General features: G+C 34.6%; 1 protein-coding gene across 2 annotated transcripts; it reads left to right on the forward strand.

The window, feature by feature from the left end:
* The first annotated feature begins 6,229 nt into the window (after nt 1–6,229).
* Nucleotides 6,230–14,530, forward strand: LOC110380562 (LMBR1 domain-containing protein 2 homolog). 2 transcript variants are annotated; one of them, XM_049847236.2, is made up of 10 exons: nt 6,230–6,874; nt 7,078–7,262; nt 7,937–8,315; nt 8,396–8,566; nt 8,870–9,047; nt 9,632–9,813; nt 10,197–10,436; nt 10,852–11,053; nt 11,426–11,527; nt 12,268–14,530. In XM_049847236.2, the coding sequence occupies exons 1-10, from the start codon at nt 6,701–6,703 to the stop codon at nt 12,513–12,515; spliced, it is 2,061 nt and encodes a 686-aa protein (XP_049703193.2). In that variant the 5' UTR covers nt 6,230–6,700; the 3' UTR covers nt 12,516–14,530. The 2 variants fall into 2 exon arrangements, with proteins under 2 accessions (XP_049703193.2, XP_049703194.2); XM_049847237.2 differs by having other exon boundaries at nt 12,301–14,530.
* Nucleotides 14,531–14,674: the final 144 nt, after the last annotated feature.

Raw genomic sequence — 14,674 nt, forward strand, 5'->3', positions numbered from 1 at the left:
GAAAAAGCTGTGCACACAGACTTCTATTGTCACCATCCTGCTGTATTGTTCTCGTGCGTAGGCACACGAAAATTGCTCATTACGTCACAAACAAAATATAGTACCCATCCAGTAATAATATTGACTCCCAACAGTGTATTGGAACTAGCAGCCGTGCTACGCTCAATTTTCAATCCTAATTAATTAAGAATACAACGCAATGTTCCTTTTGTTAAATCTATTGTTCCTTTATACCACTGTTTGTTATTAAAGCGTGTCTTTTGTTTCAGTCCTCACCTACTGGCCGTTTTTCTTGCCAGATATACTTGTTACAGTGATAAATGCTCACAACTAGACAAACAGATGAACAAAGGAAAATAATGAAATGTGTTTTCGTTGTAACTTTATACGTCTTATTTACATTTTATGTAGAATTTCTTTGCAGCTTGTGGAATTTGAAATAAACGACGGTTTTATTATGACGCTGTTTATTAGAGTTCCGTACAAACAAGTCTACATATTATTAAGCTAGACTTCGTTGTCCGTCAATCAGTCATTATGTCGCCAAGGTACCTACATTATGCTTGACAAATGATGTAGGTGTTTATTTTGCTACTATACAACAAATACTAAAAACAGAATAAAATAAACAGAAAGAAATCCAGAAATAAAACAAACGTCTTTAGAATTTTCGATATACAAAAATAAAGTACGGAACCTTTCGTACGCAAATCGGGATTAATTTACCTACTTTACGTATATTAAACAAATATTGTCTGCAATTAATAACGCACAAGGTGATGTCAAATTCTAGTTATTTATGATGTTTTAACTATGAACAATAGGACAAAAACAAGACACTTGTTTGCTTTATTTAAGTAGGTACTAATCCAAAAAATAATGCTCGAAAATGGCTTCTCAAAATAACTCAAAAAGGCATTAAATCAAACATCTCATTTTAATAACGTCTAATTTTCATAGATCAAAAATTCCAAGAGCAAATTGGTATGCATTTATAAATTGGAAATTTTCTAGTGATGCTGGAAAATATTATCAAGAGCCAATACCGAAATAGGTTGGTGGGTCTTTCATCAACTCTCAGTTATGTAAAAGCTTTTGATAATACAGAAACATTATTTTTGCTGTATATGTTCTAATACAGAACCTCAAAAAATTCCAATAAGTGTGTTATTAAATATATCCTGCATGTTGTTTACGCTTAAAGTAATTCTTTTATAATTCGGCATTGATACTATGCTTCTAATATAATTATACCTACTTACGAGTATTCAATATATTTGCTACACAAAATTTATACTATAAAATCCTCTTTTTTTTCTAGCGTCCACATTATCCCAGCTAAAACCCACGTTCGAACCTAATTCAGGTTTAATACAGACCCATAATATACGTAAACACCTACCTCGTTTATACCTGAGTGTGGTACTAATGTATGAATGTAAAACGGCCAGACAGTTTGCATGGAAATCTCTCGCATTTCAACGTTCTCCCGTGTGTTACGAAACGCATCATGCAAATGGATATTTGGCGCCAATAGCACATTTTTGCAAAAAAAATACATAGGTATTATTTAAATTATTTTAACGACCTCGATGGCGCAATGGTCACCATGCCGGACTGCCGAACCTGAGGCCCCGGGTTCGATTCCCGGTTCGGTCGACTTGTGTGTGTTGAGCATGTTTGTTGGCCGTGGTCTGGGTGTTACAATATGTATTTATCAATATGTATATATGTAGCTATATGTAGTTTATCAGTTGTGTTAGCACCCATAACACAAGTTAATTAATAACTTACCATGGGGCTAACCGACCGTGTGTGAAAAATGTCCAGACATTATTTATTTATTATTATTATTTATTTATTTATTTGGTATTGTATAGATTTCTGTGTGTATCTTTACTTAATATTATAAAGCTAAAGAATTTGTTTGTTTTCCTGAACATGCCACTTTTAAGAACCAGGTGCTAGACCGATTTGAAAAATACTTTCAGTTTTAGATTGTCCCATTTATCAAGAAAGGCTTATAACTCTATATCTTCTTGACTGTTTCGGCATCTCTTTTTTACCCAACCAACGACCATTAAAGACTGGTTAAACCTTATTCCACCACATTACCCAAAGATGCATTAAGCATGTAGGCTTTACTCAGTCTTCCAGTCAGAAAGCCAGCAGTGTAAGTAGTGTAGGCTACACTCAAAATAGCCGGCATAAGCTCGGTTCTGTTATTACTCTATAATAAACTTCCGAATTGCTCTTCACAAGGCACTTACTGGCTGAAAATGGTGTTTCATAACTTCATAAAGCTCTGAAATGTCAAGAGTGGTGGCTGTTTATGAAATGGTTCAGTAGGGTTACAGTACGTTAGCCATTAGGAGTTGATATTGTTCACAATGTTTTTTTTTTCTTTGTTTACATATATGATTTACTTAGAATAATTTAATAAGATTTATTTAGATAATATATGTATTAACACCCGTATGACATAAAATAATTTAAATTAGCAGATTTCTGTTTCAAACCAAAATGTGGGTGCTTACGCACTATTCTTATGCTCATTAAATTTTCCCGACTTATTCAGCAATAATATCCAGTGCAAAGTTAACTGAATTATGTACCGAATAAAATGACAATGGCAATTTAAAAAAATCATACTCCAGCCAATTTAATCAAACAAGAATTAAAATAACTAAATTTAAATTACTGAACCCTATTTAAAATTCAGTGCATAAGAAGAACTTTGTTCGCTGGGAACGTGTGTTGCTCTTGTTATGACATTTTTACGTTTTACGTAATCCAGAATTTGCGGTACATTGTGCCACTAAATAAAAATGTCAAGTGGCTCCCAAGTTTCACTAACTACCCACCCACTTGACTTGGAAATTATTTTTATGAGAATTTTATGAGAACATTTATTTCAAAAGTAAAATTTAAGTTGTATTGTTAATGTGAACTGTTTTTTAATCGAAAGGGCAAAGTCATGGGTCTTTATGGGTAGTCAGAAGCCAGAAAGTCAGATCCAGTCTTACCAAGGCGTTGAACGTGTAACTGGGTTGAGGAGTCAGATAGGCAGTCGCTCCTTGTAAACACTCAGCTGCATCTTGTTAGACTGAAAGCCGATCCTTACACTGTTGGGAAAAAACTAGGCAGATAATGATGAGGTACCTACTCTACCTACGTATCCCTGTAGGTATTTTAAATAGATACAAAAACTAAGAACTATTTGAACCAAATTGATCAATAGCGTGCTTAACAAGCATTTGTATTCGGTAATTACGTTACCGAAACCACTTACTTATCCGGGAGAAAATAGAATTAGCTATTTTTCCTCGATCATCTCCTTCAAGTACATAAACTCCGATACGATCACGAACGAAGGTTTTTGCACGAACGTAGGTAAGTACTTAGGTGCCCATCGATAGATATAAGTACCTAAAGGAGATTAATGTCTGACGTTAGTAGTAAGTATCAGCTTAGCTAGAAGAACGGTATTAGGTTAGGTACCTACATAGTTAAATACTTGAAGATATAAGATGTATATTATGTAGGCGAACTGTAAACGTAGTTATTTGTCCTGTTGTTGTCGCTAACATGATAAAACAATGCAAAAGACCATGATGAAAATGTGCTTGAAGAGATCTGGAATAAGGTTCAGTTAATAAGTGTCATATCATATCGTTTATTTCAAGTACGTGGATTGCTAAGAAAATTAGCATTCGGAAACATCTGAAAGTCCGAATCATAATTTGCGAAATTCAGACCTATATTGGGAAAATGGGATACAATTTGCCAATGTAGGTACAGGTCTGAATTTTGTTTTAAATCAAACGCAAGCTCTGGAGCAGATTAAGGCTTTGCCTAAGCTTCTTATGGCCGGTTCCCAAGTGGGTAGGTACCATTATCGATCGGTTTATCTATTCAATTTTTAGAAACCGGCCATTACTAGGAATACATACAGATAATGTGTAGAGTTTTAATATAAATAAAATAACCTTTTTTATTTGAACAAGACCACAAACACCTTGTACATATGTATTTGGAATTGCTCTAAGCATACCACAAATCAAACATGCATAGACAAACGAGCCTTCATTCTGCCTCCGCTTGTCCCGGACCAGACCGGATTCTCGTAGATAATAAAACGCAGTAAAACACAGTTCGCCGCAGTGTTAAATCTTCTCTAAACCGGGAACAATTCTCTCTACCGCGCCGGGAAATGCCTCCGTCGTTTCTCACAACGGACATTTTTGCCGCGAACCAGTCCGTAAATTTTTCGAACTTGGAATCGCTGAAACGACTAGGGAATGGATTTGTTGCGGTACTGGCGACTGACACTGCATAATCTGACGGATTGAAACAGAAAAAGGTTTGAATTGAAAGCAAAGAAATCTGGGTACCTACTGACGGATCCACCTACACCTTTCTAGAATTAGGTTTTGATAGATCCCTATTATGTTATTAGCAAAGTTTCGTACGTACTCAGAAAATATTTATTTTATTTAAGTATTTATAAAATATTTGTAACACAGCCTTTTCTCAAAGATACCTTCTCCAAGTTCGGATAAAATATTTCACGAGCTACCTTCTCGGTTTTTCATGGTTGTTTCAATAAGAATTACTCTTCCGATATCCTTTCACGAGTAGGCGCTTTATCGTGCCCAGAGGCATTATTTCAGCACTCTAAACACGTACCTTCCCATTCGTTACCGTAGATATTGGTGTCTACTGAGTTACGTATGTGATAAACTTGATAAAATCACTGGCATAGATAGGTGAAAAAGGTACCTATAGCCTATCTAAAATGGATCTAAGTCAGACTGGCGACTGCCGACTTATAAGGTATTGTTGGTAGGTACCTTCTAAAGCCTTTCGCGTATCTGGCAAGATGAGGGTTCATTTTTCCTAAAACTGGATGCCTGCCTAGCTTACCTACTTACCTACTAACACTGAAAGGTTACTTCATACCTAAGTGCATGTAGATACTTACCTACGTTTTAATCAGATTGTAAGGAAACGACAACCAAACTATTCGAATAAGACGTATCTATCCATCGTTAATGACATACGATATCGAGTAACGAGTTTTCCTTGTCATTGTAAGGTAGCTTCTCAAAAGAATTCCTTTCAAAGGATATCAAAGGTCCATTCAATCAAAGGATCCGAGGTAAAGCCGATAATCTCGCCTTCCGTTCCATTTGTTTTCTATAGTAGCTAACCTTTTTGTAACATATTTTGGCTGTTACACCTTTGCCCAACCGGATAAGGCATTGATTACAAACATGGAATGGAATGGGTTTTCTCAAACCATTATTATTACTGTGTTAGGTACCTACTACGACCAATGTTAGAGATTTCATCGTTTTTTTTTTCATTTCATTAGTTATTAATAAAAGTACCGATAAAAACGGAAAGCACCCAGCTTATCGATATCCGTCACCTCTACAATCCTATCAATTATCACGGAGTTTCAAACTAATTTTAAACTTATGAAAATGTTTAATTATTCCATTCCTATCTCTGGTATAACTTAAATCCGTGATCCGTGATTATTAATAAGACTGTAGATCCACCTATCCATATTTTTCAGTTTCAACTGAATGAGGGTTTTTGAAATTTTTTCTGCCACCGGGTGGCGCCACGTATGCGTCTGGTCCAAACAGCTGTCAAATAGTATGGAATTGTAGGTGCCGAACTTATTGTTTATTGAAATTCTGTTATATTGGAAGTGTTATTGATTTTATTATGGACTACGGTCAGAATAAGGTTTCCGAACTAAAAATTGAGCTAAGAGAGAGGGTGCAAAAGTCACTGGTACTAAGGAAAAGCTTGTTGAAAAATTTGTTAACACAATATGATTTAGTTTTTTTTATTTACTCAACCTCAATAGTAAAACAATAATGCAGTGCTTTAATTATAAAATAAAAAAACCACTAAAATCGTTCACTATTCATAGTAAAGATAAGCACTTTGACAGTTACCTGGACCTGACGACTCAGTGCGCCACCTGGTGGACGCCATTTTAGAAAACCCTCATCGGTGCAGTCGTAACATAACATTCCATGTTCAGAAACGTAGCAATTCGATCTTCGTAAATGCTACTTTTATAATCTGTACCACAGTGCGTTCCATTTCAGAAAGTTTCCTATTTAAAGCATTACTTTTTAGACGACGGAAATAAAATCCTTCTATAAACGGAAATTCACCCTTGTAAGACAGAGATAGATCTATTGACAACTTTCAAAAATGCCAACAAAATTCTAATAGAATCAGACTTGCTTTTTTTTGATTGATTGTCTTGATAGCGATTTGTGATGATATCACAATGCTTATTTAAAGATTCTGTATAATTGTGGAGCAATACATCAGTGTTCATTTTAGTTTAAAGTGTTTACGATTTTGTGTAACTCCTACGACAATGTCATCACAGCCAATCTTTTGCACCTAAAAATATGTCAGAATCGAGGGGGCCCGAAAACAAAAGTATTGAGTTCGACCCTATATTACCCGATGCGGGAGTATTATTCTATGAAGAATGTCCAACGGAGTATGAAATAGAACGGCCTAGATTGCTGCCTTTGAAATCTACGACTCAGATTCGTTTCGAGCAGTTACAGCACGAGGCAGCAAGAGTTTGGAGAGAGAAGCAGAAGACGGCAAAGAAGAACTGACTTTTTGTTTGTGAACAGTGTAAAATCGTGTCAAAATGGCTTACACGTTGTTTGTGATAGAACTGATATCTGCGTTCATATTAGCAGCGACTCTGCTGTACCGATATGGAGACTGCTACAGGAACCACATCATAGTGACCATATCTGTGCTGACAGCATGGTACTTCTCATTTGTGATTATGTTCATCTTGCCTCTAGACATATCCTCGGTGAGTACACAAATGATATATTCACTGTATGAGACCGAATTTTAATATTTTGCCAACAATAGATTGCAGTTTTAAATTTAATATAACTCTACAAGTATTGTCATTATTATATTATTTAGTGCACTCCTGTTGGTAACTATAATATTCATATTATTTACGAACCCATAAACCTGCTAATGCTACCTATTTCTTATGTCCCACAGACTGTGTACCGACAATGTATGGAAAATGCAACGAAAGCGACAGATCCAACTCAAATGGTACAAGGCAATGTTACCACAGTGGCTCCACCAACCGTGGAGTGTCATAAGCCTTGGAGTTTCATGAGCTCCGATGTGTTCCCAAACCTTTGGCGAGTTGTGTATTGGACTTCACAATGTCTTACTTGGTAAGTCAGCACTACCAATAGTATTAATTGTTAAATGTTCAGCACCTTTAAAAATTTATTAATATGTATTTCTCATGAATGCCAGTTTTCCACGCAAGCCTGAAGCCTGTCTGTACCTAATATAATAAAGTAGAATCTTTATTTTGTTGGTAAAATAAGGGCCACAAAACTACTAAAACGAAAGATAAATTACTACAGACTGAGACCCTACAGATTTAGGTTTTAAGTACCCTGGAAAAATTCTTGTCATTTTATTATATACTTCTAATGAACACTGGACATTTTCCCGCGTGTCACTCTCATGCAATGTCATAATTGGCCAAATTTGAATGTCTCACACACATGGAAAGCCATAATAGGGGGCAAAAACGAATTGTTTCTTCTTAGAACTGGCATAAGTGAATTACTGTGTTAGATAATATCACTTTTTGTTTGTTGTGTTTATCATCTTATCTTTCTTGTTATTTACGATGCCATTAATTGGGGTTAAATAGTATTTATGTTATGATAATACTATTTTATTGTTTTCTTCCTCTATTTTTTTAACTTATGATTACCATTTTTTTTCGAAATTGTGACATAGGTAAGTTGATAAAGGTCAAAACAATTAAACAATAACATGCTTCAGCTATCAAATGAAATGCTTGTAATTAATATGCAATAATTTCTTCCAGGCTTATCATGCCAATGATGCAGTCATACAGCAAAGCTGGTGACTTCACAGTGAAAGGCAAACTAAAGTCAGCGCTAGTTGACAACGCCATCTACTATGGTTCATACCTATTCATATGTGGCATACTACTTATATACATTGCCTTAAAACCAGGCATATATTTAGACCCCCCTAAGATAAAAGCCATAGCTTCATCAGCCAGTAACACATGGGGTCTGTTCCTATTGATCCTGTTACTTGGATATGCCTTGGTGGAAGTGCCTAGAAATCTGTGGAACAATTCCAAGAAGAACTATACATTGACTTATTGTTACTTCAAGATAGCTAAGCTGAGTACTGATAAGTGTGAAGCTGAGGAAACTGTTGATGATATTTTGGATGTAAGTAGGAAATTATAAACAAATATACAAAGAAAAATATTATTTTTCTTTTAACTTTAATTACGTCTTTATCAATTCAGAGCCTTAAAGCAGTGACAACAGCAGTGGGATCTGGCCACCCACTTCACCGTCACGTTGAGACGATAGTCCAGAAGTTACCCATAACACTACGAGACAGGCTCAACGGACGCGCACCGCCGGACAGACCCATACCACCATCATTGAAGTCACTTGTCAATCTACACAAAAAGGTAAGAAGTTATAAGACTTATGATATAGTAGAGGACTAAAGAGATTATGCGATTTAAACAAAGCATTTGATCATGTTCATCATCATACAAGAATTAGAAAATGTTTTGTGTTCTATAAGTTACTTAAATAGTATGGGCTATACACTCTATTTAAATATCCTGTCCACTTATTATGTGATTAAAATTTATACTGTCAATAACAGCAGCTAAACACATAATGCAATAAATGAACTATGGGTTTTCCACAGGGTTCAATTCTGGGTCCACCATATTTTTTTCTGAACTAATTAATTTTTTCACCAGACTATCAAAGCACTACACGTGCTGCAGCGTACAGAAACGCAATGGGGTCTTATGTTGGAACGTATATTCCATCTCGAAGATATTGCTGCGAACCAGCGATCGCCAGACCACAGGTTCCAGCATACTTTCCATACGCCAAGGCCGAGGCTCCAACGGATATTCTATCCACCTATTATTGGTGAGTCTTTATTTAATATCGGCCATTTCCCTTTCATTTAATATCTACCTTCGATATATCGTTCTTATCTTTATTCGCAGCTTGTGTTTTATAAGGGAAGGAATAAATAGATAATAATGCAAGTAAAAATCTATGAAGTCGAAACATACCTATATTAATATGTTTGATATTTTCATTCTAACTCCCATAGAAATGGTTGCTATTATCAACCAGTTTTATCAGCATGTTAATCCAAACATTTGACCTTGAAATAAATTTCAATACAGATCCGACTGTAAATTGCCCATTAATGGCCTCCAAATAATGTATGTACATAATTAACAACTTTTATGGCGAAATATTCGAATAACGAATTTCTCATCTAATCAGCTTATTATACTCATATAATTATATAACAATTGAAATTCTTAAAATAACTCCCTAATTAATCAACTTAACATTCTAAAATGTTACTGAATTCAATTAATTTGTAAGCCATTTTGAACGAACCTTAAAACACTTTGCTCATACATTTTCAACCTTCTACCTAACGCATAAGGTTTAATTTCAAATGAAAAAATGTAAGAAACTTCTTTGTTTTTCAGAATGGTATTGGGAATGTTTTCTGAAACAATACTTTTTGAAGACAATGGCCGTGATCACGGGTATCATGTCTATAGCTGTGGTGTGGTCGGAAATGACTTTCTTCTGCAAGAAGCCTGTGCTGTCTATATTCGCGAATATTGTTATAGCTGCTACTGATACTTATAACTATTCGGCTATTGAGGTAAGACTACTTGTATTAAATACTTTTGTACATGATTGGTAAATTGAATTTTAAATGGTCGGGTACATAGATTCTATAAAAAAACTAAAATCATTCATCACATATAATTATTGCAATCGGTAGGTTAGAATAAGCCAGATCATCTTAGTAATCATGTGCACTTTATACTAGCCAACTTCTATAAATTATAATAACTTTAAAATGGCCTAACCAATTTTCATAAAACGTATCTAAGAACCCATAACTGGCAAACCAGCTTTCAACTAAAATAAAATTGGATCATTCCTTTTAAAGCTACGGTGCCACAAACAAACCATCTAACTTATAAAACCAATGTTTTTGCTTACGTTAAAACCTAACTAACCATCAACTTTCTCCCTCAGGCAATATCAACAATAATAATAGCCTACATGTTCTACTGCGCTTACTCCACGGTACTCAAGATCCGTCTCCTCAACTTGTACTACCTGGCTCCTCACCACCAGACCAATGAGTACAGTCTCATATTCTCTGGGATGATGGTGTGTAGGCTGACTCCGGCTATGTGTTTGAATTTCCTCAGCTTGATACATATGGATTCGCACGTTATAAAGGAGAGGATTATGGAGACTTATTATACGCAGGTATGTTGATACAAGTTCCTTTTTTGGACGCGTTTTGCTAAATATATGGTAAAGTTAGGATTATTCTTTTTCCTGCCCTATTCCCAATTTTATTTGGGGTTATTCTGTCCGTAAACGTTGATTTAGGGGAATTCAGAAAAACAACTAAAGCACTTTTGCGGTTAGTCTTTAGAAGAAAGTCTATGTATATTGTAAAATTTTGCTGAATATGACCTTGACTAAAATCTTAAATAAGACCTTTGATAATAATTATCAAAACATACATACGTACATACATAAATTATTTATGTTATGTTCCAAAACTATATTCAATACTATATATTCCTCGATTATTAAACTGAGGCTGACTCTACTTTCAATTGTTTTAATTTAGATAGGCCGCAGGGCTTATAATTTAATTTTCATCTTTCTCCAGATAATGGGCCACATGGATGTCCTAGGCATTATAGCCGAAGGTTTCAACATCTACTTCCCGATGCTAGTAGTGCTGCTATGTGTAGCCACTTACTTGTCGCTGGGCAGTCGCTTGCTGTCACTCTGCGGGTTCCAGCAGTTCGTGGGTGATGATGAACTTACTACTGATCTTGTGGATGAGGGCAGAGAGATTGTTAAGAGAGGTATTACATTTTAAATGATGTGTGAAAATTCTTAAACCATTTGTGTACAGTCAACTTCAGGTCAGTGGTAACAGTCGTATAGGAAAATCGTACTTATTACTATTGAGTTAAGGTGCATGACAGTTACCACTGATGTGCAGTCTACATGTGTACATGTCTCTAAATAATGTTGACAATAAGCTCTCAGGAAACTAATCTTGATCAAGTTATTGTTTTTCTCTCTGTGTGCAAGAGGTGTTTCCTAAAGTACACAGGGCATTGGAATAACTATAAACATAATGTATATATGCGACCGAATTGAGAACCCCCTTCTTTTTTTGAAGTTGGTTAGTAAAATATTGTTTAACACGCCGAATATGTTAATTTTAACAGAGAAACGCAAGCGCCAACGTGCGGAGGACTCGTTGACTCGTCGCCGCGACTACAGCGAGAGATTCTCCAACTACAGGAGTGCACGCGACGCACAGGATGGAGGTAATACGACATACCTTTTTTAAGCAGTCGATTTTCGTACTAATCATCTAATTTCTTTGAAAAAGTCTATAGAAATAATTTACTTTCTGTTATTTGAATTATTTCAAAATCGTTTTTAATTTTTTTTCTAATGTTTCCTTAGTTAGTTCTATAAATCCAAAGGAAACACGATTTTCTTTTTAACGCCAATTTGTTACATCTGAAGTTTTTTTTTTTCTTTTTTATTTAATCATCCATAATTTAGCTGTCTTTTTTGTCTTCATCATACTATTACTTGTGTTGTGATGTCTAACCTTTTTTGTGATGCACTCAAATCATTTCCGCACTTCTCCTAATGTACTATTCTGTTCTGTTTATTGTTTGCGATTGCTCTTGATATTCCACTTAATACTTTTAATTAAATAGTTGAACTATTAGTAGATACATAACCTTTTTACTGCCAAATAATAAGATAATGCTTGCTTGAAATAGAGTTGCAGCTCAGCTCTTTTATAACTGTCATGTGCCATAAATAAGTATTGCCTCTGCATGTGACAAAAACATTAGGTAATAATAATTCTTGGATAAAACAATGACCCTAAAAGGGGGGCTATATTTTAGATACACTGCCTCTATATTATTATTTTTTTGAATCCTATTTTATAAAATAAATATCAATTTTAATCCAAACAATAAACTGAACCCTTCTTTCCTACCATCAATTAATGTATTCGGTTATTGTGCATGTGTACACATTTCAGCCCACACCGGGCTTCTAAACGACGTGGATTCAGATTACTACGTGCAACCCAGTCCTGAACGAAACCAGTCTTCTATCACCGGGTACCAGAGAGCCGAGGTTCCTTATAACAGGTCCAATCTTACGTTGGAAGATGAGTTGGACCATCGCTTCGGTGAAAGTACCTTACCGTCCATTCGAACTGAGTTCGATGACCGGAGACGAGATAAGATGACGATGCCCCCTCGAGGTTTGTTTGATGATGTATAAAGTGCAATAAGGTATTAGGTAATTTTTCTGAGAGTTTTTGTGGGGGTACTGTTGTTTTAGATTTGAAGATTTGCGATTTTCGAATATGTGCCCTAAGACCATTAAGTTAAGGATTAAAATCGTTTAAAACTTTTACATACGCGTTCTGTTATTGAACTCTTAATGTATGAAACATTATCGTTCTATATGACAATACCTTCACAAAAACAGGTCAATTAAGTTATTATAACTAGATTTAAAACAATTGTTTTAGTGATCGTTAATAGTGATAATTGCAAAATAAATGTATTTGAATGTTTGCAAGCGTGACGGATGTGTGCTGTATAGATTCAATTGATTTATTTTAGGTACAAATATAATAAAATAATATATTGCTTACATTTTTATATGGATAATAATCTAATTAGTATGGAGACACCAAACACAATAAAATATTATATTTTATCATAAACTGCTAATAAACTTGCTTGTGCAATAATTATTACAATTTTAAGACATCAATTCTTAAATATGACGCTATAAATTTTACTGTAATATATTACAACTTTTAACACCTTTGGACAAAGACCATAGTCTCGAACTATTTATTTAGCTATCTCTTTTCTGGGGTCAACTGAAAAAAAAAATTTGCTTGTCTTTAATCTTAGACTAAAAATTCACCAAATCGTTGCACGGCGCTTTGTAATACTAACAGTTGGATCGCAAACGCTTTGTGGTGCCATATTTAATATCTTTGGTTGTACGTTCTATAAGGCAGCTTGTATATTTCAACCAGACTACCGCCCGATTCTTTAGTCTTACTAAAAGAACTAATAGTGAATTTAGGTATGTGTATCAACATTCTAAGGTATGGAAACAAACAATTGATAGATTTTGGCAGCCCATAATGTCCTTGAAATAAAGAGTGAACCTTAAACTTAGAACTATTTGGTGTAGAAAATCCTTATTTTATTTTAGAACGGGCGCTAATGGTAGTTTAGTTGTGAAGTAGCATAATAATGTAAGAAAACACCAGGTTATATTGAGTTTACGAACGTTGTTTTATTATAACTTACAGATTAAAATAAGAATAGGGTAATGTCACAATAGTAACTTTTTACTTACGAACTTTAAATATAAACTACAAATACCTACTATAAATTCCGAAAATAAAGAAAAAACGGAAAGGCCAAAACGAAATATCTCATTACTGTTTTGCAGTATGCAGAGTAATAAAATGTTGTAGCATCGGCCACTTTTTATTATGTATATGCGTGTATAGTTATCGGCACGGATATTGAGCCCTGATCTTCACCTGCGCAGAAGCGATTTATTGGTTTATTCCCTATGTGTACAGTGCGCAAAGCGATCCCCACTCTTCCGCCGAGATCTCAATATCTGTGCCGATAACTATAAACAAAATGATAACTGGATCAAATCATCACAAGGACTTTATAAAATCCTATTCTTATTTGATGGCAAACGTTTTTAATAATAAAAGGCCTAAAGCACGTTAGACATTTATGTGAAGGGTGATACATTGTAGTCGTATATTGTTCATTCTGTATTATATTTATTAATATTCTAACACTTTTATTTAGTCAACTTTTAAGTAGATTATGGGTTTTAGATTATGTTTAGAGACGAGTCCTAGACATTCTTGCTAAAAAAACAGTACTTTTAATAAGGACGACTTTACCATATTTTTCCGTTTATTTCTAGCGGAATATTTGAATTTTATCTGTAAAATTGACAGCTAAATTTAGTTTACTAGTCGTTGTGGACTCGACTTTAAATTATGTAATCTAAGGCTATCATTTTAGTCGAGATTATTATAACGCTGATTATTCTAAACCTTGGGGTACGTATTTAAAAGAATATAAATAAATTGTGTATTATTTTGCGTGTACATAAATATTACTTATTTAGCTTAGGCAATGTTTTTATGCTAACTAATTATTTTGTTATTGTATACTTTATGTCATTCCATAGGTTTATTTAATGCCGTAGCATTAAACACTGATGTGATATTGTTATTTTGGTGTTTTATTTTGTACCTACTTTCAGTAAAATATCTTTAAACACCATTAGCCTTACTACAAAAACTTAAACGTCTGTTGAACACGTGTCTAATGACATCACGTGAAAAATGTTGCTGCAAAACGGACCTTATTTCTACT

This window comes from Helicoverpa armigera, chromosome 4, assembly GCF_030705265.1.
Source record: "Helicoverpa armigera isolate CAAS_96S chromosome 4, ASM3070526v1, whole genome shotgun sequence".
Classification (NCBI taxonomy): Eukaryota; Metazoa; Arthropoda; class Insecta; order Lepidoptera; family Noctuidae; genus Helicoverpa; species Helicoverpa armigera.